Below are 27,815 nucleotides of genomic sequence, written 5' to 3'. Positions count from 1 at the left end.
CTCTGTGACAGCAAAGCTTCTTTTCCCACATGGAACAACCTTGTACCATTTGTCATGCAGAACATCCATGAAACCGTGGGACTTGTACTGGCTTATCAGTTCAGAGATGTTTGAGGTGAGTGGAGAGTTGGGGGGAAGACCAATACCATATCCTAGAAGGAAAAACGGTACAATCATCTCTCTCTTACTTGTTTGCTTTTTGCTAAAGTATGTTCACTTCAGCTATCAACTACCAGTGTGGCAAATCAAGTCAGCATTGTGTTTCAGCAAGCCAGTTCAAACCTGGATGCTGGCTTACCGTGGACTGAGAATGCTGAGATGAGAATTTTTGCTGTGCAAAATAAAGTAGCCTGATACAAACAGGATATGCAAATTCAAAATTATGAAGGCCTCAAAAGTAATATGCAAAATTGGAGGCTCAAAAACTTAAGATGGAGGTACAGATAGGCGAATAAATCTGTCTTATCTCTAGAAACACAGCCTTTTGTATGTCCTTGCCATGGGTTCTTCTTTTTTACTTTGTTTTCATCAATGCAAAAGGGCCTTAATATCAAGTAAACATTTCTGTGATCCTTTTACATTGTTAGAGCAGTGGATGTGACTGTGGTATCAGATGTGATGTTTTCTTTTCTTCCTACATATTTACTGATGAGAAGCTGTGTGCATGTAAATTTAGATGAGAGAAGTCTATATTGTTGCCACATAGCAATTTAAAGCCCAAGGGTTACGCTTTCCGTTTGTGCAGTTCTGCTCTGGCAGTGACATGGACCTTCAGACAGTAATAAATCACTTTTTAGCCACTGTGTCATCTTTTACCATGTTAAAGTGCTGGTGAAGGACTTAGTGTAAGTGAAAATTAATTCAGTAACTCTAAATATGGTCTTTCAATTTGCAGAATCTGGGTTTTGACTTTAGAAAAAATAAATACAGTTCATGCTTGGAAGACAAGCAATTGCATGCAGAGAGGCCCTGCCAATTGCCTGCAGAGATTCCTTTCTAGTCCACTGTGGATTTTTGTTTTTCAGTTCAGAATTCAGCATTTCAGACTGTCTCCTTTAAAAAAAAAACACAACACAGGAAGAAAGAAAAAAAACCCCATAAATATACATAAGTGGTAAATTTGCCATCACAGTGTCTTGCTTTTCAATGGTGCAGAGTGATATGGTGATATGCGTACCTACAATGCAACAGTCTCTCTTGCTGCTGGTTTTTGTACATTGTGCCTATATTTCCACCTGAACACATTTGCTAACATTGAAGGAATGATTTCAGAGGCGGCCTAGCTAGGGTTTGTGAATACCACGTTTTCAGCATATTTAAATGTTTTGTAATTGGGTGATATGAAGTCCAGTTATGTCAAAACATATAGTTTTGGGTTTATTTGCTTTTTCTTGTATGACTTGATTCAAAGTTGTGGAAGCTGATGGTCTACTGACTGATGGTCAGTAAAGGTGACCTTTCTGAAATGGAAGATTTATCAGGTTGCACATGCATGGTGAAACATGCAGCTGCACACACACAAATCCTGCTACAGCCTGAAGAGCTCTCTGTGCATCTGTCCTCCCCAATAACAAAAAGAAAAGAAGAAAATTGATTGCTTTCAGGGCTTTGGTGTGAATTCAAATGGGAGACACTGATGAGGTACAGCAAAAAGGAGCATTCTACAAAATGCCTTGTGACTTGTAGCTGAAATTATTAAAATGCTCAGCTTCCTCTGGCCTTCATTTAGCATATTGCCTTCCTCAATCAGGTTTGAACATTTCTGAAAGAGGTTGTTTTAATGTGTGACAGGAGCAGCCAGAGTGATTGCCCTTGGAATGGAGGAAAGAGGGAGCTTCAGTCATCTTCATTGCCCATCTATCAGAAAAGTGATTCTGAAGTCTAATAGCTACTAATGTGCTCACCCGTGCTGGAGGCAGCTTCAGACAAGCCTTGCTTCCAGGCTACCTTCCAATCTGTCCTTGCTAATACACCAGTGCTGCAGGAGTCTACGTACCAGAACAGGCTCCCTTCTTTAGCTTCAATTAGCTACAGAATTGGCAGAAATCTTAAGCTGCCCTTTAAAATGGGAACAGTGTTTATCTGCTTCAGATGACAGTGAAACTGTAGAACAGCATTTTGAACATATTTCACTGAGCTTTGAACATGTGTAATGAAAGTGAGTCTACAAAAAGCAAGTCTCATTTCAGGAGCTATTTTATTTCACTGTGAGCAGTGAAATGGACTGTGCCTCCGACTTGTTTGGAGATGGATTGTCTGAGCACTTTGAGTAATTCCTCTGTAGATCATGGCAACAGATGGTACAAGTGATCTGAAAGCTCAAAAACCACAAAAAAAGGTGGAGGCTTTGTTCTGCTTAACCACTGAAAATTTTATAATAATCTTCAAGGGGTCCACAGTTTCACCTGCATGCTTCCATTGAGAATACCAAATCACAGTAAAACAAATGCAACACATGAGAAATACAGCAATATGCTATAAAACTGATTATTACCTTCAATGGCAAAGGGTTTTCCCACAGTTAGAAGCTTGCAGTCAGCATCTATTGACACTTCATAATCTAAGAGTGCTTTATCCATAATGAAGGCATCAAGTTTCTCTGGATCATGCCTGTATTCAACATCAAAGGCAGAAACAGAATCACTTTACAGTCTAAGACTCAATGATGCTCACTGAGTATTTATTTATGCAGTTCTCTGGAAGATTACTGAATGAAAACAAGAGACTAGGGACTGCTATTTAAAATGTAAAACTGATCTGTATTTTGAAGAAGGGAATTGTGCATGAAATACAAACTTTGTGCATCTAGAGCAGGACAGCGGGCGTAGGACTTATTTTGCTCCCATGAAATACTACTGATCTGAAAGATGGAAAATACTACAATATGTTAGACTTCAACTCATTTGAAAGGTAGCACAAAGCTTTATTGGAAAAGATCAAAAATTGCTAAAATACTAGCGCTGTCTTGGTTTCTTCATGATATTAAAGTCACAATCATTAGAGCAAAAATGCATTTCTCCTTGAATATGAGGTAAATTGATTTCCTTCACCCAGATCAGCTTTCCTCTATGTTCAGTCTTCATGAACACAAAGGACTGGATTTTACTAACATAATCATTTATGAATAGCACGCTTGCATAAAGTGATGATACAAAAGAACAGTTGCAGTGCCTGTTCTCATCTGCTTCACAGACTGGACTGCAGCCTTCACTATGGTCACCTTAAAGGTCTGGATGTTCTCCTGATGTGAAGTTACATTACCTCATTGATTTTGATGGATTGATTCCAGTTTAACCTGAAGGAACTGCCACGTATGTTAATTATTGTTAGGATGGGTCTGGGAAAAATACATAAATAGGAAACAACTTCTGGTGAAACATTCTGAGGCCATCTGTTAAGCAACCTCTATGTGTAAAACGAATGAATTATTTCAGGCTTATTATCACCTCTTCTGTTTCCTGGCAGAGTGAATCAATTATGTGACCCCAGATTGTTAGGCACAAATGTCTCTGAAACACACTGATACCATGATTCCCTAAAGCAAGAAGATTTGCTGTTTATTACTTTCTACCAGCCTAATGCTTCTTTTATTCATTTTACTGATAAATGCTTTAAGGCTTCTCTCTTAGAACCTCTCTCCTCCCAGCATGCTGAAGATGCCGAGGAACCTCATCTCCAGCTTTTGCTTGGACTATGATGTTTTTTCCTGAATGTTTCTCACTGCTGAACAAGGGCTCCCAAGCACAGAAACCTGCCAGGATTTATATGTTCCCCATGCTTGATGGCACGCTATCAGTTAGTGCAAACCACAGGTTTCCCTGGAAACACTCCAGCTGGTGCTACGCTAGCTTGCTCTCCCAGTATCACTCCCTCCAGGTGATTATGTGCTTTCTTCTCTATCTGCCACACTCCCTTCAATGACTGCTTTGTGGGTGACAATGAAAGTGGGAAACCCATCATCATCTCACTGCTGTGCATTCTGGTCAAGGGACCAGATCTGCTGTTGCATGCAGAGGCTCACTTTAGATATGCCACTCCATCCGGGGTTGCAGGGACATTGTACCGTCGCATGTACTCATGCATTTCTGGGAAACTTTGCCTCACATAGTCTTCTGCACTGCTTTCTCGCACGGTTCCAAACCGAAACCCTTGGGATGGGTGGTGGAGCTGAAAAAATGAAATTACAGATTAGCAGAGTCATTTGCCTCCTTCACATCTGGTATCTTGGTCTTAAGTGTGAACAGTTTGTCAGAAATTCTCAGCATTCACAGACCTGCCTCTGATGTTTTCCTGCAGTCAGCTTTCCGTATCACAGAAAACGTATAAAAAGACTTACCAGATGACTAATTAGCCTGTTCATCTACTCTCAGGATTTTCTTCAAATGTGAAAAACACTTCCCTTGAGACACCCTGAACCCCCAAATCCAGGTATTTAGTTGGATTATTTGTCTTTAAACCAGTAAACGTTTCAGGAAGTGTCACGAGAAGCCTCCAGGCTTGTAGGATCCACTTTCTGGGCCTCCGGGTAGCCAGTGAAGGACCCACAGTCTGGATTTATTTTGGCAGAATGTTTTTTATTGACTCCTTAAGGATGACATTTAGTCTTCTGCAGAAAGGTAGCATGACCATTTCATTTCTAGAAGCCTAGACACCATACTGCAGACCACTGCTGTCTTTGCCACCAGTCTCCACAGAGAAACTAAGGACTGAAGTGTTGTGGACACCAAAAGGTCTCCCCTGGCAGTGAGAAGAATACCCCTCAGCATAGCCCAGGCTGTAAGCCTGATTAACGGGCTATACACATACAGACAATTTTTGCAGTTCTGAGTCCTTTCCTTTTCACAACCGGCTCCACCTTCTGTATTAAAGCCCTGAGTAGTTTGGATGTTCACAAGTTTGTTCACAAGTTTGTATGTTCACAACAGACCTCTGTTTCTAAAGTACCCTGTTTGTCTTCGGAGCGTTTAGTGACTCATGGGGAAATTCTCAAATTGCAGTGGAGGTGTCAGGCAGTGTCCTCTACTATGCCAAGCACTTCCTTCAGATGGCTGAGTGTTGCCAAGATCATACAAACTAGGAAGCCTTCAGCAATGTACCAGCCTCTTGAAGGTCAGACTTGCAGAGCACAGCAAGCCAAATAAAGCTAAAGCTGAAGTAGTCATGCTGTATTTGCTTCCCAGGAAGCTCATGGTCTTCACAGCAGCTTGCAAAGATGATCTCCCCATCGCCATGCTCTGTTTTGCAAAGACCAAGCGAAGAGGTGTTCTGGTGGTCCATCTGGCTCTCTGCGTTATCATCTATGTAAAACAGAGTGTAGGGCAATAAAAAGCCATACAAAAGACCCTTCCCGCTCTTCTCTTCAATGATGCCATGGATAAAAGAGTATTCCTAGCTTTTTTAAGAATAACAGAGGTAGGATGTAAACACACAGTCATCTAGTTCAGTCTGAAAAGGAACAGAAAAAGGTCTTTTGCATGGTATTTTGATGTCCTGGAAGCTATGAATATACTGTACTTCTGGTAATTTTTATCTAGAAAGTGGGCAGGTGCTTTCGACATTGTGCTTTGCTGATCTGGTCCCTGTGTTACAACCCAGGAATGAGACCTTCAGGTAAATACATGTGGTCATGGAGGGACTGTTGGCTTGTTTTTTGAGGTGTTCTGGTCTGGATGACCATGGGACAAGCAATGCAGGGCATGCCTGCATCCAGAGCTGGCCATAGTGCATGCTGTGCCAGAAGGACTGCGGGTGCAGAGGGAAATGCTCTTGCCTGGAAGTGTGGGAGCAGCATTCAAGTGCCAGAAGACATAAATAACAGAGAGTTGTGCTGTGACAATACATCACGAAGACTTCCAGCACAATCATCAACCCAAATCTAGGTCTAGTCTCAAGACATTGAAGATGACCTGCTTAAAGAATGAGCTTGGAGTGAGCTCCATGCACTCCATGTCTCAAGAAGCTCGTCGCCACAGTAAGTACTATTTTTTTAGGTTTTATTTCTTGGCAGTTTCAGTGAAGAGACCGAAAAAACCACTGAGTCTCAACATACTCAACCATATTGCCACCTTTCAAGTTAACTTAGGTGTTTGTTGTGATATTTGTGGTCCACCTAGTGATGTCAATTGCAGTAAAACATCTGATCTGCAGATAAAGACCGCTGATGCCTAACTTCACTGGAAAGTATCCCTCACTCAGCCTGTCACCAATGTCTACCTGCAATTGTCTGTCCCAAACACTTTATTGAGGACTGTCCATGCTTTGCTTTGTGTTGGGTACATTGTAAAATTTCACTACAAATGATGACAGTATTGGAATATGTATCAGATCAAAAGTCCATCTGGCTTAATATCCTGTCTCTAGCAACAACATATGTCTGGTGGGAGGTCCTGGAATGTCTATGTAAGGAAGTTATGTAGCGATCCTTTGAATCCCATGCTCTATCTGCTTCTGGTAATCTATGCTTTTCCTTAAGCATAAATATGTGTCTGCAACTTTGTACTTGATGACCCTTGACTCCTTTTATGAAGGATAAATCTTAATAGTGTTTTAATCCTTTATGTCTTTTGGGATGTCTGTTTTCTTCTTACTGCTGCTTATCCACATGAGCTTGCAGCTACATGAATAGTGGATTAACAGCACAGAACGCTGCCAAAGCAGATAATGGACTACCTGCACTACCTTCACTGCTCATCTGCTAAGACTGCTAAGGGTTACTTGCTTCAACAGAAGATAAAAGCTTCCAGATGGAAACAAGATTCATCAGTTGTCACTGCTGCTTTCTTACTTTCTGTAGTCCTCTCCTGGGAAGATTCTTTGAAAAGATGGAAACCACAAATATCTGTGTCCTGACAGGATAGGTAACTGTCAGAGTCTTTCTGTGAGTCTTGCCTTATCAGTTGTCTCTTTTTTTATTTAGTTTTTCTGTTTCTCATGCTCTGTTTTTGTTGTGTTTCTTACATTTTAAGAGTTCTATATGGAAAGATTCTTTTTTCTGTAAACCAATGACAGAATGCTAATGCCTGGGGCCTCAGAGAAATCATGAGCTCTGAAAAATCAGCATTTGGAGAACCACAATTTAAAGAATCAGAATGGATTATATTGTTTTTTAACTGGTGATTTGCGGGATTTACTTGCTTTTTTATCAGTAATAGCAAATATAAAAGATATCTTATTAAGAAGAAATAGCTGTCCAAATTATAGGCATTTCTAGTATGTGGAGACTACACTTCTGTGTAGTCTATGGTATTTTTCTCATTCAAAGCTTAGTCAGTGTGAAAGGTGAATAACAATCACAAAGCAAGTAATGGGCACTAGGAACCGTTGACACTTTTTGTATCGATAGAGTACCTGGCAATTTTCTGGAGATTCAAGTATGATTAAAAATAAACGAATGCAATACCTGCAGATCTATCTCCAGACATGAGTTTTCTTGGCACTCAGCTTAGACAACCTTACAAGGTCCCTCCAAAATCAGACACCTATGGCTGTAAGAAATCAAAAGAACAAGGGTTGTCTTGACCTAGAGAGAGGTTTTCAGGGGACAGCGAAGTCCCAGCCTGACAATTCAGTGAACAAGATGTAAAGATAGCTATAGGTATAGATGAGATATCCCTTTTTATTTGTCTCTTTAACTGTCAGACCTCCCTTTTGAAGACCTGGGAGCAAAGGAAATCACTTGTTTTTTTAAAGAGCTCATTGCTCCTGAATATAATGGCTCCTCAGCCAGCAGGCTAACTCTGTACTCCCAAGCAGCCTGTCCCATGCAGCGCTCGGGAGCTAAGTACTGCTGCCACGTGTGGGACTCGTTAGTGTTAGCAAGTAACCAGCCCTTTGAATGTTAGCTAGCAAGGCCACCACAGCACCACAGCAAACTGCAAACTGTGCTGGCTGAACTGCCGAGTGGGAGAAGTAGGGGAATGCCAACGGCCTGGGCAATGTAACTGTGTATATGAATATATTAATGGAGTATTTAAAAGCCAATGTTTTTCAGGGGTTAAAAAGCTATTTAGTGTTGCAGGTTAGTGGCGCTCTCAAAAAAGGTGAAGGTTGTAGCAGCTAACAGTATCACTTTTGCAGCTCAGATACCGGAGATCAGGGATTTCATACTAGTAAACTGAGTTTTACATATCTGAAGCACTGACGTATACCAAGAATGGCCATACTACTTAGGTGTATCCCCAATTTTTAGAACCGTCTCCCCAGTCTACTGTGGGAAAGCTATTGCATATGAAGTTGTAAGACATATGGTGACCTCCCATTTGGATCTGGCTCAGTACGTGGGGCAAACTCAAGAGATGATCTTGAGAGCCCCCGCAGCAGAGGGATGCAGTGCCAGAGTGGGTTGTGCACTTGTCTTGAATCAGTACTCTGACTTCACAGGTTTAGGGCTGTGGAATGCCATGACCAGAGGATCTTGCTGCATAGGTCAGGGGCAGATGGTTCAGGAAGATGACCCACCTTCTGTCTAGACTGAGCTCTTGGGGGGGAGGACTAAGAAATGCTGCTGGGAAGTGCAGGATGAAGGTGCAGGAAAAAGGCTAAAGAGCTTTGGAAGTGAGTATGTTTTCTGGAACTGGGGTACCAATGCTGTCTCTGTGACCTCTAAGGACAGTATCTACTGTGGGATGCATGGGCTGTGCCAATATTTCTAGGAACAAGTCTCACTGTTTAAGAAAACATACCATGGGTAACAAAACAAACAAGGGCTAATGTTTTCTTACACTCTGTAAGAAAACAAGGGGTAATGTGAACGCCTGCAAGTGCTGCGGAGGTGAAATGGTTGTTGGGTCACTTGAGCACTGAGATAGGGAGGTCATGTAGTGTTAAGGAAACTCAAGAGCTTTACAGAACATCCAGCTTCTCTGACAGCCAGGAAAAGCTTTGGGACTTCTCAGAGTCTTCTGTGCTTTGTATAGCATTGTGCTACTAGACAAATGATGTTTGTGTTGCTTACCGCCTAAAGCAAATACTCCAGCTACCACTTCCCTTGGTTTGGCACCTTACTTCTAGATCTTCTTGGTTCCTGTCTTCTGTTGTTAAAACATCTGCTGAGTGGGAAGTGGAGAATTTGTTTTATTTCGGAAGGTGTTGAGAAGAATTGGGCATCTGCATACATCTCTGGCTTGGGGTGCCAATTATGCATGAAAATACCAATGTGATAAAACCACAGGAGCAGAAACAGAAAAATACAATCCCGAATGCCAGGGACTCTGCATTACTTGGCACATTCCAATTTATGTAATACAGTGCCATTGCATTCAGTGCCATCAGCTAGGCCAAGAACACCTAGACTCAGACTTGAAAGGACTCAGGCATAGAAATCTGCTATGCAGGTTGGCATTTAAAACTGAAAATGCACGAGATGCTGCCAGAAGTTAACCTTGACATACTGCAAAGTTGGGCTGCTGGGTTTTGAAGTCTTTCTAGCAGGTTCTGGCTTCTGTGTGACCTTTCAGTGCTGCAAAGCTAGAAGATTTGGCTCAAAGACTTTTGTCCCTTTGGTGTTCTGGTTGTTATGTCTGCTGTTTTGAGGTCTGCATCACACTTGGTTGTTGTGTATTTTTGTAGTGTGTAAGAACCTTAGGTGTTCAGAATATAAACACAGTGAAAAGATGGTCTCAGCTCTAAAAAAGCAGGCAATACAATATTGCCTTCTGATCCTGTGGAGTTTGAGCTTGCTGGGAGCTGTGAAAAGACAAGGAAGGTCTAAATACAGCAACTGCTATGAAATGAAATTATGGCTATTTTCTGTAAGCAATGAAATGACTGAAATCTAGGAAATGCCTTCCCAGTACTTGATCGATGGGGTGCACTAACTGCCTCACTGAATCTGATGCAGAACTATTCTGTGCATCTTGGTATCTGGCTGGAGGAAAAATGCTTCAGGAACTCAATTTCTAATCAGCATTTCAAATCATTAAAATGATTTCATCATTCATTGTTAGCCTCTGCTTTCTAAAATTTAACTCCATGAATTATTCTTTGAGCGAAATGCGAAAAGGGCAACCTAGTATACAGTGGAGTGCAGTGCCAGTGACTGCACGCTGCAGTGACAGATGCAGAGTTAATATGGATTCAGTTTTTACCACCACCTACAATACTGCTTTTTAATTTTAATAAGGCATAGAAAGGAGGAACACGGCTAAAAATACTTCCCTAACTTTTACAACAATTTCTGAGGAAAAATTAGTATGAAAAGGTTTCAGTAGCTCTGCCCTATAGTAGTGCTGGTTACCTGGACCAGTGTAGTGTTTAATGGACATACATCAGCAGAATTGCTGTTAGTGCCAGCATGATCTCTGCCAGGGAACTGCTGCAGAATCTTGAAAAACTGCAGCTGAAACTGGCTAATTGCTGGAGAGGGGTAGCATCAAGTGGTCTGCTCTGCTGTGAAGAACCGACATGCTTTTAGAGATCTGCTGTTTTGTGATGAGTCTTCTGTCTTTGGCATATGAAGCAATAGCATCTTCTCTTGCCTTATGTAACCAATGTATTTAAGTGGTCATCTAGCTGCTAATAGATTTCTCATGACCCACAGATAGAAGAAATGCAATTCGTAGTGCTAAGCAAAGTTTCAGGGAAAAAAAAACAAAACAAACAAAATTTTAAAAAACGCAACCAATGTAGAACTCTGTTCATGGGCTTTTCCCTACTTATCTGCAAGAGCTTTTGAAAATTAACTAGTGAATATTTATGGAGTGCAGAGGGAGATGAAAGAAAAGAAAATTATTCACAGTGAAGCACATAAATTTGAAATTTTAGCAGATGAAAATTCACAGCTGAACTTCTGGAAGTGGAGACTTTGTTCAGAAACTGTCCCATGTGTTCAGGCTTGGGAAGTGGAGATGTTCCCAGGACCTCCGGAAGACGGTGTATGCAGAAAACATTTGAAAACTCACTTTCCTTTCTGTGTTGCAAGAAGTGTCAATGGAGCTGATTCTTGGCTTGCCAGGATAATGTCAGATTTTGTTAAAATCCTGTCACTTTGATTCCAACTCAGCTAGGTCATTAGTTGGCATAAATCTTTACAGCTGCATTGAAGTAAATAAGCAGTTTCAATCTAGAAACAAATACACAGTCCAGTGCTGACAATTTATTTTCCTGCATTGCAACAAGAGCATACATGAAATGAAATTGTGACTTAGGTCTCTGTTTAAAAATATAAAGCCTCTGTATTGACGGTCCCTGTGTGAGTACTAATAATTAATTACAAGATCTGCTCTGCTCCTCTGTGTGCTGCAGAAGCTGTACAGCTAACGGAAGAGAGCGGGGATTCTAGTCTGTGGTAGGTAGGTAAATTTCTGAAGATTGCCCTACTGATTGAGTTGCTGCACAGTGCTTTAGTGGAAAAGGCTCCATAAAATCAGAACTCCAGTCAATATCAACTTAAAGCTGTGTTTATCTCTGTTTCTTAATAGCACTTAAAGAGTTTTCTGGACAGAGGGATCTTTGAGCTGGGATTTATTCTGGGAGACTTAACTACTATAGCAAGTGTAAATTATTGTAGGAAAAATGGATAGACTGAGGAAAAAACCAGGATGTAATTCCCAACAGGCTATAGATCACTGTTTCCAGTTGTACTTAACCAGCACAAAGCAGCTGTAAAAATGCTCCAGACTGAGTCACTTCATTGACCATGTTCTTCTGCTTCCTACCTGTAAAATAAGGCTAATGTAGCTCTAAGGCAGGTGAAGTCCTTTTCAAATCAGAAGCAAGTGAAGAGATGTTTGCCTGAATATATGCTCAATTTTTTGGTCCAAAAGCATCAAATGAAGGTAAAATCAGGAGTCCTTTGTTACCGACAGATTCAACACTGGAACTAAATGTTACTTTTTTCCTTCTTGGAATCAGTTTGGAACAGTGAGGCATGTGTTAAGCATGAAGTGTAAAAGAAAAATGATGGGCTCATTTGGATGCCTTGACCTCCTGCACAGTGAAATATGGATAACACTATCTGACTTTACCCGGTGTTCAGTCAAAGCTCATTGTACTGAATGAAACTGCTTTCTTTTTTAGAGGGCTTGACCCTTTGGCATCCCTGATATTCAGGGGATCTGTGCAGGAGCTGACTGAGGACTTCTATCATCAGGAACGTGAGCCAGGCTACCTAGGTCTCTGTTTATAGATCACAATGGCTGTGACTTTTGTGAACAATAATAAATATCCTCAGTGCTGCTAAGTCAGCTGTACAACGGTCTTCCATCTGCCAGGTGATAAGATCAAGCTTACGTATCTTCACTGTTCTCTGCTCCTCTTTGTCGATTTCTTCAGTAACATCTTCTCCTCATACTTCTCTGCTTGCAATATTTCTTGCAAAGGTCTGAGCCCCAACTATGATGCAGTTGCTATTTCTGCAGGCATACTGCAGCTTGAGAGTAAGAAACTGACGTGAATACACCTGGGAAAATGCTAAAACATTAATTCCTTCCGGTGCTGAAAGAACAACTTTCATGACCTGCACCACATGGAATGAAGACAGTAGGACTTCCTCCCTTCCACCCCTACCTCTACGTGCTTTGGAAAAAACAATTAGCATAGTGAGGTAAAGAATGGCCAAAACAGTAGGTGACAGTACAAGGCATTCTATGTAGGTGAAGACCTGGAGCAGTAGGGGTTAACATGCAAGGATATCAAAAAGATAATTGTCAGCAAGAAGTCATAAAAAAGCAGGTCTTGATGGGAAAGGAAACTTGATTTGGAGAACACTGCAGTGCATTGTCTGATAAACTGGATATCAAAACGATAAAAATCTGAACTAGACAGATTCTGAGCCTCCAAAGCCATAACATTACAAGAAAGCTTTAATGAGGTGATGGGGAAGCTAAACAAGTCAAGTGTTCACCACCATAAATTGCCTAAGGAAGCTAAAGAAGCCAAGATTTCACCTCCATAAATTGCAGGTGTCTTTCGTTCCTGTATGAGATTGCTCTGCAATGCCTATTCTTTATTCTGACTGGAGTTTGATACTTAATTTCTCCTTTGTCTGAGATTTTTTCACTATGGTCTCTGTGACACTTGAACTCCTCTTGAGTTCAAATCCTTCACTGACTCATTAATACTCAGAAAAGCACAATGTATTAATTAGCAGGTTGTGATGCTGTGAGTCATGACCTTCCTGTGCCCGATGACTTCCTGCACAGAAACATATGCTCTATAGATTTTGCAGCCAACTTCTTTTAATTGTAAAAAGGAAAGAATCCTGAAGTCCTGTACAGATACTAAACCCCATGGGAGCAGCAAGATTTCTGTTAACTCCACTGAGTTTGTTGCTTGGTTTTTTGCTACACAATCTAATGCATTTAATGCATATTTAAATACACGCTATTTCATTATATATTTAATACATAGCAGTGCAAGTGGCGCTTCTTATAATAATTCATCTTAGACTGCTGCAGTCAAAGACCATGGCAGTCTTTAAGAGCATTTTCTTCAGTGTAATTCTTACAAGACTTCCTTTTTTCAGGAAGAAAATTTATGAATAAACACACAACAGTTATGGCCTCACTCTAAAGCTTGCTGAACTTGAAGGAAAATATCATTACATGCAGGAGTATTTGAATCATGCCTCTAATGATGAAAAAGGTCCATGGCTGGACCTTTCCTCTTCTATGGTTTGGTATTGCTAAAGCTCATCTGCAGTTACTTGTCTGTTGGTATTTCTGGACTGTTTTAATACGTGTAACAGGAAGCTTTAAACTGATAATAATAGCCATAAGGCCTCTAAATTAACTGAGATTTTCATAAATCAGAAATGAGAGCTTGCACCCTCACATTTTATATTTTAAATCCTGAAACAAAAATCTGGGTGATTGTATATACTGAATTCCTGAGTAACAAAATCTCAGAGATATCTTCTCTGGATTACTCGAAGTGCTTAGTTTTGTAATAAAGAGATGGATGGCTCGTAAGAGCCATTTTTCAGACACTGCATTGGAAGAGAAACAGAGGTTTCTGAGAACTAATCCCAAAGCACACCTAGGCTACTGAAAGGACTTGCCGGATGGGTCTTGTCAGAGTGATTGTAGGAGTCTGCAGTGTATTCCTTGGGGCATCTACGTTTTTTGTGAGACAACAGTGCTGCCCGAGCTAGTACACCATCATGCATTACAGAGAGAAGTAGGCACTTTCAGGGAATGGTTTAAGTAATCTTGTCCTAAAGTAACTGTCTTCAACAGAAGACCAATATGCCTACCTCTCCCAACTAACCGTAAAAGTACATTACACTGAGCAAATCATACACAATGTCTCCGCTGCAGACATGTAAAGTTAGGTGAATGAAATGAACAATGAAATTGCTGATGGTGGGATTCACAGGTGTAGCCCTTTTTAGTTAAATGAATCTCAATAGGTTCAATATTTTCTGTCAAAATACAATGTGAAAAGGAATGTTGCCATTGTCAAAAGGGGTTTTGAAGGTAAAGTGATCCAGAGAAATAAAAATATAACCATAGTAAATTAACAGGCATAGCTACTCAATTGTATCCTAAAGATGGCAAAGAAATGCTGACAGCTGTCACAGAAGTGACAATGGTCGGCTATCACCTGAAAAGCTGATTATATTGTTGAAAGAATGACACTTTTAGCAGAAAGGTAGGCCAGGCATTGGGCCACCTTATAGAAAATCTGCCCAGCTCCTCGGCGTCTGCTGTTGTATGCTTTCTTGTCGGCATGTGTCTTCTGTCCTCTGGGCTTCCAAAATTATTTTGCCTCAGAAAATCTGAACTACTCAACATGCTCCTGACTTCTTGGTGCATCTCCAACATCCGCTCTTGCATTAGAGGCCTGAAAGTAAAGTCTCCTCTTCAAGTCCCCTTGCTACTAAAAAAAACCACTCCCTAGGGAGATCCTGGTTTTGGATTTGATAGCGAAGCCTTTTACTGGAACCAGGCCTTAGTTGCAGGCTCTCTGGGCAAAGGAAGGCACTGACACTGCTATGTACTTACAGATAACTCCTACTTTTCCCTGTCTGTGGCACTGAGACCCAGATTACTCACATGCATATAGTACTGCTTTACAGAAACCAGAGCGGAAAGTGAAACGTAAAATACCTGGATTTATCACAAGATTGTCTAAAAGAGACAACAGCCATAAAGATACATGCTTCTGAAGGAGGATGGTAACAAAATGTCTTTTTTGTACCCAGAGCCCCTTGCTTATCAATGTGCCTCTTCTCTGCTCAGCCCGTGCTTGCAAGGCTGCGCAGTCAGCTTCCTGGTGTAGACCTGTAATGCAATCACCTCCTGTCAATCAGGAAAAAGACGACAGTGGTCAGCTGTCCCAGACTTATCTGTCCCCATCTGCATACCTACATGGTCCTCTAACACCAGCTTGTGTTCTAAGAGGTTACCTATCGCAACCTAGTCTTGCCACTGTGAAAACGTGCATTGCCTCCAGCGAATGATAAAAACTTTGGGTGGTGGATTTTTTTCAACTATAGATGAGTATGATGTCATCACCAAGGGGTTAAGGAACTATGCAATAAACAAGGTGATAAGTCAGGAATAAAGCCAGCTGTCTCCAGGCCATTACAGTTAAGTAGGACAAATGATCTAGTTGAAGGTGTCCCTGCCCATGGCAGGGAGGTTAGAACTAGATGATCTTTAAGGTCCCTTCCAACCAAATCATTCTATGATTCTATGATACGGTATGATATGATCAGACCGGTCCAAAAGCAGGCTGCTGGTTTGCATGCCTGTAGGCTGAATAACTGACCTTGTAAACAAGTCAACTCATACAACAGTGTACCTGGTCTGCCAAGCACTCTGACAAAGAAGCATGTTGTGATTTTTTGTGCATTTAAAGATATGACATTAGGAGAAAAACTGAAATAAGCCTCTGTGATTCAGATGAGAGAAGGGATAAAAGCAATGTAAAATTATGCAAATACAATGTTTTTCCTCTCTCTCTCTCTCTCTAGCTGCCAACAAGCTTTTAAACTTCTTTGCCATGTACTGTAGAGAGCTTCCTAAGAGGGAATCAGGACACCGCTGCAACTTTCATCTGGGTAACCAGCATGTTCATCCTGTAGCTATCTTCTTGTGCTCAAACAGCAGACCGAACATGTTCAGGTGAGTTTCTTCCCCAAAAACCTGTGTTTGCCAGTTTCCACTGGCAAGAGATGATGGTCTAAAATGTGTAAGATTAGAAAATGGGGTGAGAGGGGGCAGCTGTGGCCCAAAATTGCCCATTCTCCTAGAAGAGTAAGATTTTAAGGTGGCAGGACATTGTTTTAATACTTCTGCAACTTACCGGCTATGTTGTAGCTCCTACTGTAAAAAGTCACCTGAAATGTGACCTAGTAAAGGGAGTAGCTAGCTTTGATGGCTAGTCCAGATGTTTGGTTTTAGTGACCCACCTTTGTTAAGATTCTTAGAGAAAATACACACCAAGTTCCCCATATTCAAGACATATTCCAGGAACTTAATTCTCCTGCCTCCCATGCTTGCCCTTCTGCTCTGGTTTGTCCTGCCTCACTGGCCGCTCCTCCTTTCAGTAGTGTGATGATACTTCTGTATTCCCTTACTTCCACTTCTACATTGTTAGTGCATTTAAAGGTCCAACTGAGATATCTTTAATACTGTATTTCACTTTGTGATTAGTTGTTGTACCACAACACATTTTCTTCTGATTTATGATGAAAATGTTGTACCTTCAAGACTTCAGCAACACAAGAGGACCATGTTTCCTTTGCTGAGCTGCAGTGAGCCACTGCTAAAACTCTGTACTGCTTGGTTAATTAAACATCACTGTTGCAACATGAATTTTTGTAGAAAGGCAGATGCTATTTATTCAGGCAATATCTAACCTTGTCTTTTTTTCACCAGAAGAGAGAGCATAAATATTCCTGCAATATTGACTTTAGATACCAGGTTTCTAATCTTAGAAAAAAACTTTTAATTTTTTCCAACTTGTCTTCCTTCCTGACTCTTTGCAATCTCAGATGAGATTTGCTGTTTGTGGCTGACAGCCTGCAAAAACTATATGTCTTACATCACCTCAAAAAGGTTGCTCCTCTATTTTGGGCTTTGTTTTTTAAAAACATTTCAAAGGACAGTACAAGGGCATACATATGCTGAGAGCAGCAGGAGAATGTTTAAAAGCATATTAAAATTAAAAAGATTATTTCTGCACCCTGCTGCCTTCTTTTTGAAATTAGTCTCCACCACTGAAAAGAAAGAGGTATGCAGATCTGGAAAAAAAAACATAAACTCTTTAAATCACGTAAAAAATGCCTGAAGTAACTAACCAAAAAGTGGTGCATGTACCTCTGCAACTGTTGTGCTCCAAATATTTTCTAAACCTAAGCTTTATGTCTTAGACAGAACTTTGAATGGGCACAGCTCAGGCTCTGTGTGAGAAAAGGTTACACCAGTGAAGTTTCTGTTTTATCTACCCTTATAGACTAAGACTTCAGAGGCAAATGCACAAATTAAATACATGGAACTATTTTGTAGTTCATGTAATGGCAGGCAATCCTCTTCCATAAAATCCACCTTGTCTTACTCCCACATTGGAAACTGGTAACTACTCAGAAGCTTAGATCTAGTCCATGAAGCAGAGAAGTGCCTGTCCAGGAAAGGCCAGTAAGGTCAGTGATTTAATGAGATCACTGAGGTTACTAGCCATGAGTCATTGCTGTTTCTGTTCAGGACTAAGACCTGTGTTTGCAGCACCTGACATGCTTCAATACTCTGCGCTCAATTTTGTAACTCAACAGCCAAGCTTTACAGTGCAGCTTTAGAATAATTTCATTTTCTTGCAGTTGCAGAAATTTCCCAATACTTGTCATAGGAAGTCCATGTGTGGTCACAATAATGGCACAGAAAAATAGTATGTAATCTGATGAGATTTGATTTGATGGATTAGGTGATGCCCATGCAAAGAGTAGAGGACTAACCTAATTTTCAAGTCAGTATGACGGCTCACACACCAACGACTGTAACAGAGATATGCCTGGAGTGGGGGAAATTCAGCCGAAAGCTCTCATTCTCTTATTCAGAATGCTTTGAATGAAACAAATACATGATTCCTGGACTTTTGTGGCTTAAATTGATGAAGTTACTGATGTAGTATTTATGGTATTTTTTCCAGAAGGGGAAGGGCAGATTATTAGTAGCAATTTTCTTTAAGTCATAATTCAATTTTAGAGTGCCTCAGGCCAACCATAAAAAATATTGTTCTTTGTTTAAAATATGTTTGTTAGAAACAATACGGATAACATTGGAGGAAGTGAGTCAGAAGTCGTACTCACAAAGTCAAAACTGTATGGTCATTAGTCTGATGCAAGGCTTTACTAACATAACAGATGGAGCTTGGCCTTTGCTGTCTGGAGGGACATATGTGACTTTTATTTACACAATTTACAAAAGCAAAGTAAGTGTTCAGTTCTTGAGTTCTTGAAATTACTTTTTCCAGTGGCACAATGTTGTATCAATTCAGTCACCTGAGACAAATTAATGGTAGATGGTTTCAAAGCTATGTACCAGCAGTTAGGCCACGAGCATAAAATTGCGGACAATACAATCACATCTTCACTGAAGAAAGTGCCAAACAAACAAGGGAAATTTGCTGTGGCCACTCTGTCCACTAGAGTGACTGTCAGGTGAAGAGGACGCCTGCTTTTGTGTCAGCTGCAGCTACGCATTCTCTCTACAAACCACTCTGCATGCATGTTTTCATGATTATTACTTAGTGGCAAATAAAATGAGTAGTCTTATAAAATGACTGGACTTAAATTCCAACTGAAGATCCCTTCACCCGCCCTTGGGAGTGCAGAAAGAGAGAGTTGAGGCAGTCCCGCTTCTACATTTTTCCTTGCCTTACCAAAAAGTACTAGGAAGTCTGAGCTATTTGCAGATGGGTTGTCTACAACATAATTCATCTCCTCCCATGAAGTTCCCAGCAGAAACAACACTGCAAATCAAATATCTGACTACTTGTAAAGTGAATTCCACTGTTTTGATGCAGAAGGTGGGATTTTTCAAAGGATTCCAGTTCTCCTCCATTTGATTTGGCATTCATGGGGAATTTTGCAAGTTAACACCTTTGTTAAGCACCGTTATGGCCTGTGAAATACTTGCAAAATCCTACCTAGAACATCTGTGGTTTTGCCTTCATGCTGTGTGGTTGTTTTGTTTGAGTAGATCTCAGGATGACCTAAATCGTCCAATTGATCAAAACAACTACAGCCAAAGAGACTCAGAACTGAAATCAAACACTTAATCTGCATGTAGAAGCCACTTTTCTTCTCTGCAGTGGGCAACACCAAAATTCTTCACCTTCCTTCTCACCCTCAATCTTTGAAATCTGCCCCCTACACTTCTGCGGATGTTTGAAGATCCTCTCTCACTGAACTTTCCTACTGAAGTGCCATCAGGTGGTAACTAATTGTAGTGCAACTGCTGTTTTGCACACAGATTGCTTTCTGTATTAGAGACCATAAATTATGCAGCAGTGAAATTTGACAGGGAAGAAGAAAAGACTGAGTTCATAACAACAGACATGCTTTACCTTTGGGTCATGTATTCCTGAGAGCTCTTCATAGATCTTCTCTCCTACCATCACGGCAGCTAGGTTGGCTGTGTACGTGGACAAACAAAAGAGACAGAAAATAGCCCACAGATTCATTAAAAACCTTCCAGTCCAGCACTTGGGAGGTTTGATGGCAGCTGTTCTTCCAAACAAGATCGCATAGCAGACATTCAGGGCAGAGGAGAAAGAGAAGACTTTTTTCCTATTCCTTCCCTTGGGTGTCATCCCAAAAGGGCTTTTCCACTCATACAAGGTGAGGAATATAGCTGTGATGTGGAGAGCAACAAATATCCCCAGCCACATAGTCCAGTGAAGTGGCCACATAAAGGCTCCAATTGGAGCTGCTGTGTCTCTGGTCCTCACCAAGATGCCCAAGCTGGTTGAAAAGAAAGGGCTGGTGAAATCAATCACTTGGCTGCGGGCAGTGTTAATGCTAAATGACGTCACTGCCATGTGAGCTGTGCCAGCAAGAAGGTCTCCCACCAGCCCTGTCCAGTGGCCATTCTTCCAGGCTCCATATTTCCCATCACCAACAATGTACAAGTCAAAATCAAAATTCATATCCTCAGCTAGCTTCTCCAGCAGGTCAATGCAGTAGCCATAGCAGCACTTCTTCAGCACAATGGGAACAGTGTCATTCCCTCCTTGAAGGGTTTCAAACAGGTTATCCAGCACGGCTGAATCGTTGGTCAAAGGATCCAGGCACAGCTGCCCTGCTGGGCAATGACCTTCATCATCTACATCTCTTGTAAAGACAAATGGATGCTCAATGAGAGTTACCACTCTGAGATGCAGCCGGGTGGGGTGTTGCATGTGATTTTTATGTCTCTGGGTCTGTTCTGGCCATATCCCATAGTCCATGATTATCTTTCCTTCTTGCCAGCTCCCCAGACGAGTCCATATTGGGTTCCCAACAGGGTCATGCTGCAAATTCCAGATGAAGAAGTTGTTTTCTGAGCTGACAATGGAGGAACCTTTCACCTTAATGTGGCCACTGAGACCGTGAAAAGTTGTGTTGGCTAAAAACCTGTCGGAGGGAGAAAGCAGAGTAATCAGAAACAGACAACTGAAGTCATCATGCTAAAGCATATGCAGACACCATGAATTTATGTTTAAGAGAATGGACTGAGGACATTGTTGAACACCTGGATCATTAACAGCTTTCCCACAGCACAATGAACAAGCCACCTAGTTTATGACTAAAGCACTTGGGAATAGTCAACTACATATCTTGTCTAATGTAAAAGAAAACTCTTCAGGAAAGATATTCTTTTTACTTACTAGAAAAAGTGAGTGAGAGAACACCAATTTTTTCAGTTACCTTTGCTTCATAAATTAATGAAACATAGTTTAGTTCTAAGCTGAACTCACCAGATCTGCAGTTAGTTTCCTACATAAAAATATGTATGAAAATGGAAGAGTGGAAATTATGTATGAAATGTCCTTCCAAGAAAAATCCAGTAAGATCTACCTTACATAACAGAGGCTACTGAAGTGCTGTCAACAGCTTTCAAGCACTGTGAAGTGAACCAATCTGGATTCAAAAATGCAAATTTGGTATTGGTAAATCACTGTTAGCCACTTCAAAATGAAGAAATGGACTCAGTGAAAGATGGTTGCTCTAGGACAGTGAGGTTTAATTCTTACTGAAAAAAAAAGAAATTTCTCAAAATATGTGCAAAAGTAACGCTCTTAAAAGCACAATTTTGACATTGTAGAAGATCTCATGAAGTGTGCCAGTTTGCACTGCACATTTTGCATAGAGATTTCTGGGCTTTCAGTATTCCAGATATTCACAATAAAGTTAAGTATTTCCTTTGTATTGGGTGGCAATGTTTGCTAGTAGTTATTCTCCCTGTATGTTGAATTCAGCTTCTGGTACGTCATTATCAAAGAGAGTAGGAATGACATGGATAAGGGAGCAGAGAACTGAGCAGGAAATAAGTGTTATAAGGAGGAAATCCTTTTTAGTGTAAACACCATGACCAGGTGAACTGCAGTCTTAATGAGAAAGCTGCTATGCATTTCACAGGGGCTCTGTAAGTCTTAGTACAGTGATTCCATTAAAAACAACTGAGTTAAATTGCTGCTAATGTGATGTAAGGTAAGTCAGGCACGTCTTTTTCAGTAAGAGGCATTCAGAAGTCAGACTATTTAGCTGTCATAGTAGAATGTAACACCTCACATTAGTTCTGGGAATTGGATGAAAGTAAGTATTGAAAGAAGTATAAAGCCTATAGATGTCATTCCAGCCTCAATAAGCAAGACATAAACTTTAAGTAGTGTTAATTGTTTATCAATAGTTAGAGTGGATAAAAAATAACTGTAAATCGATTTGAAATGGATAAATCCGCAGCAAGTGTGTGTGCATGCATACTTCTGCCTGGTCTCTACCCTTTGTTTTGATGACTTTTGATGATTTTTGATGGAGTTTGAGCAGTTAAAACTCTGGACTGTGTATGTCTCAAGATTGTATCAATTTTTGTCCTCAGCAAAGAGCAAATTTCATAGAATTACAGAATGCTTTGGTTGGAAGGGACCTTAAAGATCATCTAGTTCCAACCCCCTGCCATGGACAGGGACATCTTCCACCAGACCAGGTTGCTCAAAGTCCCATCCAACCCGGCCTTCAACACTTCCAAGGATGGGGCATCCACAGCTTCTCTGGGCAACCTCTCCCACTGCCTCACCACCCTCACTGGGAAGAATTTCTTCCCAGTATCTAATCTAACTCTTCCCTCTTCCAGTTTAAAGCCATTACCCCTTGCCCTATCACTCCATGCCCTTGTAAAAAGTCCCTCCCCAGCTTTCCTGTAGGCCCCTTTAGGTACTGGAAGGCTGCTCTAAAGTCTCCCCAGAGCCTTCTCTTCTCCAGGCTGAACAACCCCAACTCTCCCAGTCTTTCTTCATAGGAGAGGTGCTCCAGCCCTTGGATGATCCTCGTGGCCTCCTCTGGACTTGCTCCAACAGGTCCATGCCCTTCTACTGTTGGGGGCCAAAATTAAAAAATACAGTTTTAAGTGTGGTTGGGTATGTGACAGTGTCACCGTTCAAGGCTGGGCCGGCACTTAAAGCGGGTGGCAGATGCTCTCTGTTAACCCCGTCCCTTCCCAGAGGGGGAAGGAGAGGAGAAAAGGGAGAGAGACTGGCGGGGTGGAACTTAAAACAAACTTTAATAAAACAGTAACAGTGAAAAAACAGTATAATAATATTAAAGCTAATATTAATAGTAATATAAATAGAGATATACAAAACCCGATACAGCTCTCCCGATGACGACCGCGGGACCGCGTGCCGCGTCTCGCAGCGCTCACCGGACGGGACAGGCACCCGAACCTCACCGAGTTCGGCTGCACCGCGGGTGGGAAACAGAGTGGGGGGTGCGTGGTCAGGGTCAGAGGCAGGACAGCGAGCAGCGTCCGCCGAGATGTCGGCCACGAGGGAGAGAGAGAAGGAAGGGGGCGAAGAAGGGGCTGACGCTTGTGATGCCTAAGCTTTTATACCCCGAGTAATCACGTGGGTGGGATGGAATACCCCATCGGTCGGTCCGGGGTCACCTGAGCCCCTGCAGTTTCCTGTGGGTGAGACCCCTCCTCCGCCTTCCCCACGAGGAGCCCAGCGGAGACCAGGAGAACAAGCCCAGACATGCAGAAATAGTTCTGTTTCAGCCAAACCAGGACAGACAGTGTTCTCTGAGATGGCTTCAAAATTCTTCTCATGCAGTCTATTTGAGTAGGTTGAATTTGGAGAAAGATGATACAACCAATACTGTCAAAAGCAATTAATCTGTACATGTGTTAACTTGGGCCTGAAAATGATGCCTAAAAATGCACACAGGTGTTTATAAATGGGACAGGCACATAAATGTGGTTCTCATCTTTAAAATTCTTTACCACTTGGTCTAATGTTAGCTACATGATACCGTAACTTCATGAATCAGTGGTGTCTGCCACTCTTTGACTAGTCCTTTCCTCCTAACCTGTTTCATATTTGGTGGTGTACTTGCATGTTTGTGTATGTAAACACTATCAAGACAAAATTTACAGGGGAAGGCAATCTTAAGCACTAAAGAAAGGTTTATGTGCTCATAAACTTATTTGTTTTTTATCTCTCCTCCTCAGCCTTTGCAAAAAATTGTGCAACTTCTTCCTTAGAAGCCTTGCTGGGCTTATATGCTGAAGCCACCACTGTGACAGTAACAGTAAAGCCATTGCATGTGCAGATGGGTCTGTATGTAAAATTTTTAAAAAATTGTTTTAACTGTGAAAAACAGTGTTAACAATTCACAAAATGCCAAAATCAAGGGAGACAGGTTCTCAGGTGGAATAAGCTAGCAAAGTTCTGATGAATTTGGGCCCGTATTGGTACTACAGCACAACTTGGATATCAAAATGCCGCAGACCAGGTGCTTTGGGAGTAGATGGAGCTACGGAATAATGCATTAGATTTATTTTCTGCAGGTAGAATGAGAACAGTGGAATTTATGCACTGTGTTCTCTGACTTTCACTGTAGAAATAAGTGTGCCCATGAGAGTGAACTGAGCCCTCTGTACCTGTCCTGTGGTTGAATTGTGCTAGAAGCAGTTACCCGAGAGATTTAGTAGCATTTAAAAGTACGACTTTGCTACTTTATTGAGTTAGTGGCTTACTTTTGCAGATGATTTGCATGTTTTATGTTTTTGGTAGTGACAGGTCATGAATCAAAATAAATGAAGGGAACCATGTGGGAGACACATTTTAACAACACCTTGTTTTATATGCAAGTGGCTATGGCTGCTAATCATTCACATACACTGTATGCAGCACTAGTGAAACTCATGCCAGGGACTTCATGTAAAAACTCCCTTACTCAATAACTTTAGGAAATAGGTAAGAGGATCTGACTACATTATTTAAACTAGCAATCTCTAGCGTGAATCTTTGGGAATTACAAGTACTGAGTATTACATGGAGACATTGGCAATATCTGAGCAACATCTTTTCAGTAGGGCTACTGACAGATTTGTATGGAAAGACAATGTGTACAAATTTCAGAATGTGAAGGGCCAGATGCTCAAGTCTGACAGCTGAATGAATTTCCCTGATGCTATGTCAATATGTGTGAGCTGATGATCACACCAATAGGCTGTGATAGCTGTATCAAAGCTTTACTAGCATCACTTCAGTTTGACTAATGAGTCCAAAGTGTGTCATTTGCTCATTTCAGCTTGCTTTGTTTTTCATGTGCTTTGTTGTAAGAACTGCTCATTAGATCTTTAGCAATACTACCATACTCCAGCAGCAGTATCTTTGTAGTACCTTTAAGAATGATTTAATTAAATTATTTCATTTTCTTTCAAGCTTGATGGCTTGGTCATTCCACATCTTTCTTGGAAAGTTTACTGGAGGCAAGAATTAGAATGGGCAAGCAAATAGCAGGCTGCTGAAATTACTCAAGAAGCAAAGCTAAATCTGTAAGACTAGTTAAAGCTGTAAGACTAATTAAAGCTATAGAACAAGATAAGGCTTTGAAATTTTAATGCATTGTTCCATCAACAAGGATGCTCCCATAAGCAGGCAGGAATAGATCAGGGAATTGATCTCATCATAAAAGGAACGAAGGATGGAAACTTACAACAGTATCATCTTCATGGGTTTGTACATCTATATCCATATCCATGTAGATGTAAGCATGCTTTGCCATGGACCAGATCTTGGTCTTGTTCACAATCATTATTCTGCTCCTGGGTGGCATTTAAATGTTTGCATAGCCAATGTATGAGTGCAGTGTTGGCAATGAAAGCTCAGGTGTCAGCTGTGCCAGCTTGTTGGACTGCTGTTTAACTATACACTGCAGTTAAGGGAGGAGAAGGTCTCTGCTGTTGTGCCTTCTCCATCCCCGCCCACAGCAGCTCCAAAGCTATGTATCAAGACAGATGGGTTCATTCAGACAGAAGAATGCCCACATTAGTAAACACTCAATTAAGCACCAGATAAAATTTTCATCTTTGGAGGCGTACCACTTGCCTAAAAGCGCACTCATGCAACGGAGAAGGTTGGTCACAGTTAAGCCACTCATTGGTACTTCACACCTGAGAAATTATTGGTACCACTCAGAGTTAAAAGTTACGTGGCTATCTCAAACACATCAGTACTGGCAATCAGATATCTGTCTTACTTATAGACACAAAAACAGCTGCAGTGATTCAGGACAAGGGTTTACCTAACCTGTTATTTTGTCTTTAATAGGCTCCACAAGCAGATGCTTAGGGAAAAAAAGGCTAAGCATGTAATCCTTTTTCTCTTCCACAATACCTTTACTGAGACAAAGGGGCAAGAAATTTCACAGATGTCAAATTCATATTGTCTCCCAAAATATAACAAAGGTTACAGCAGTCACTGTTTATGAGAGAGCTAATAAGTTTCTGTGGAAAGCAATGCTGAAGAAATATTTTTCAGGAACACTTTTAAGAGCTTTAATTTTGCTTTCCTTTTGTTTGTCCCTTCTTTAACCCTCAAAAAGTGTGTTCGTACAACTACTGTCCTCAAATATTTGTTACTTTAAGAAGTCTCTTGCTGAGTTTTACGTTTAAGGGACCTAGGTATGATCTCGTTAAAATAGCCAGCATAATGAGACAAATCTAATATCACAAGTCAGTAGAGATATTGCAAGCCAGTGCAGTATCGCAGTATTTATTTCCAAGCCTTGTTCCACTCTTTGGAAACAGGGGGGTTTTGGCCCCTAAGCTACGGATGAATCCTGACTAAAGACTCAAATAGTTGTGTTTTGAGCACTGCTGTTACCACATTATTGTGAAGACACATCTCGGATATCATTTCAAAAAAAGTTGCAAAGATAGAAAAAGCTTCAAGAACTTTTATCCTAACTCTATCCAACAAAATCTGTAGGCTGAAAACCAGGTGTAATGGGGGGGAAAACATGCAACAGTCACTGGATGTATACTAGCTGATGAATTCAGATACTTACCAAAGACCTTTTTGTTTGTTTTCAAAATGAACCATGCAATTTTTCCTCTCATATGTTAAAATCCAGAATATTTGTAGACATGAATCCCCAAGCGGTTTTGGGAATAACTTCAGTATTGTGACATGCAGTGGTCTACACAAATAGTTTTAGAAGAAGCTGAAAGAGGAGCCTCCAACACCAAGCAACAGAGAGAGCACTTTGTAGTTTTGAGTGCTCTCACCGCAGCAGGGGCCTCTGAGGTGGTCAAGGTGCATCTTTTTTGTTTATTTTCCATGCAAGCATACTAAAAAGGGCTACACATCTTTTATACTCTCCAATTACTTTGGGAGAGCAAATATTCTGTGTTTTGTATTCTCCCAGGTATCTCAAACCTCAGAGACTCTGATACTAGCCCTGACTTTTCCTTCTTACACGCATAAACATAAATACAAGATACTCTTAGAGCACAGTCTGTAACCTAGCCTATGTTTACTATGTGATCTCTACTTCTGTGGAACTTCTGTACAACTGGCTTAATCTCCCTCTGTGGCTAAGTTTAAGTTTCATTATTTGCCCAGAAGTAATGAAGCAGGAGGAAATACTGAAACAAGTATGCGTATGAGGGAGGGTTAACAGCATGATAGCTAAGCCACTGAGAATGGTGGGGAGGAAAATAATTTTTCTTGTATACCACAAATATTAGCTACAAAAAAAGAAAAAAAGGAAAAACTTACTTTGACAAATATTGCCCTGAAGTGATATTCCTTTCATCTGTGTCCATGCAATTCATTGTACTTGGAATAAGAGCTAGTTCAGGTTGAATCATGCTGGCTGCTGCTACAGCTCTTGCTACCAGCTCCATTGCATCCTGTACGTAATGCTCAAAGACTGAGTGTGTTGTCTTGCCATGAGCAATGAGACCGAGAGGCAAACCTTCTGTCCTCAGTTCTTCCACATTCTGTGAATCCCCAATAATCCAGTGAAGTTCTGGAGGCATCACACCAAACTGGGTGGTTATTTCAAAAATCCTCCGTGTTTTTTCCATGTCACATCCAAACATCACCATGGTAGATGTTGTGTCTTTGATGCTCTCCATGTAAAACTGTAAGTAGTTCAGAAGGTCACTGGTTGAAGTGAGGTTTGCTGTGATGTTTATAATGGATCCTAGATGGAACTTGGAGCTCTGTTGTGTGAGGAAGAGAAAATCTGTGATGTTCCACTCCTCCTGGCATAGCATCAGGCTGAAATTGTACCAGTTGTTCATCGCAAGGATCGAGAAAGTGACATCAGCATCAGAACTCAGTGAGTTCTCTAAATTCATCTGTAGGTGAAGGGGATT

The 27,815-nt window shown here is 41.1% G+C and overlaps 1 protein-coding gene across 1 annotated transcript; it reads right to left on the bottom strand.

Annotated features, from left to right (window-relative positions):
* GRIN3A (glutamate receptor, ionotropic, N-methyl-D-aspartate 3A) lies at positions 1–27,815 on the bottom strand (the record flags this gene model as incomplete). The annotated part of the gene is made up of 5 exons (XM_009701246.1): positions 1–152; positions 2,495–2,610; positions 4,022–4,167; positions 19,510–20,557; positions 27,211–27,815. Coding segments are annotated over 5 exons (2,067 nt in total), but the record flags the coding sequence as incomplete, so codon positions are not given.

This window comes from Cariama cristata, unplaced genomic scaffold (assembly GCF_000690535.1).
Source record: "Cariama cristata isolate BGI_N322 unplaced genomic scaffold, ASM69053v1 scaffold16855, whole genome shotgun sequence".
NCBI lineage: Eukaryota > Metazoa > Chordata > Aves > Cariamiformes > Cariamidae > Cariama > Cariama cristata.
Note: the sequence above shows the minus strand (reverse complement) of the source record. Positions and strands in the feature narration are given on the sequence as shown.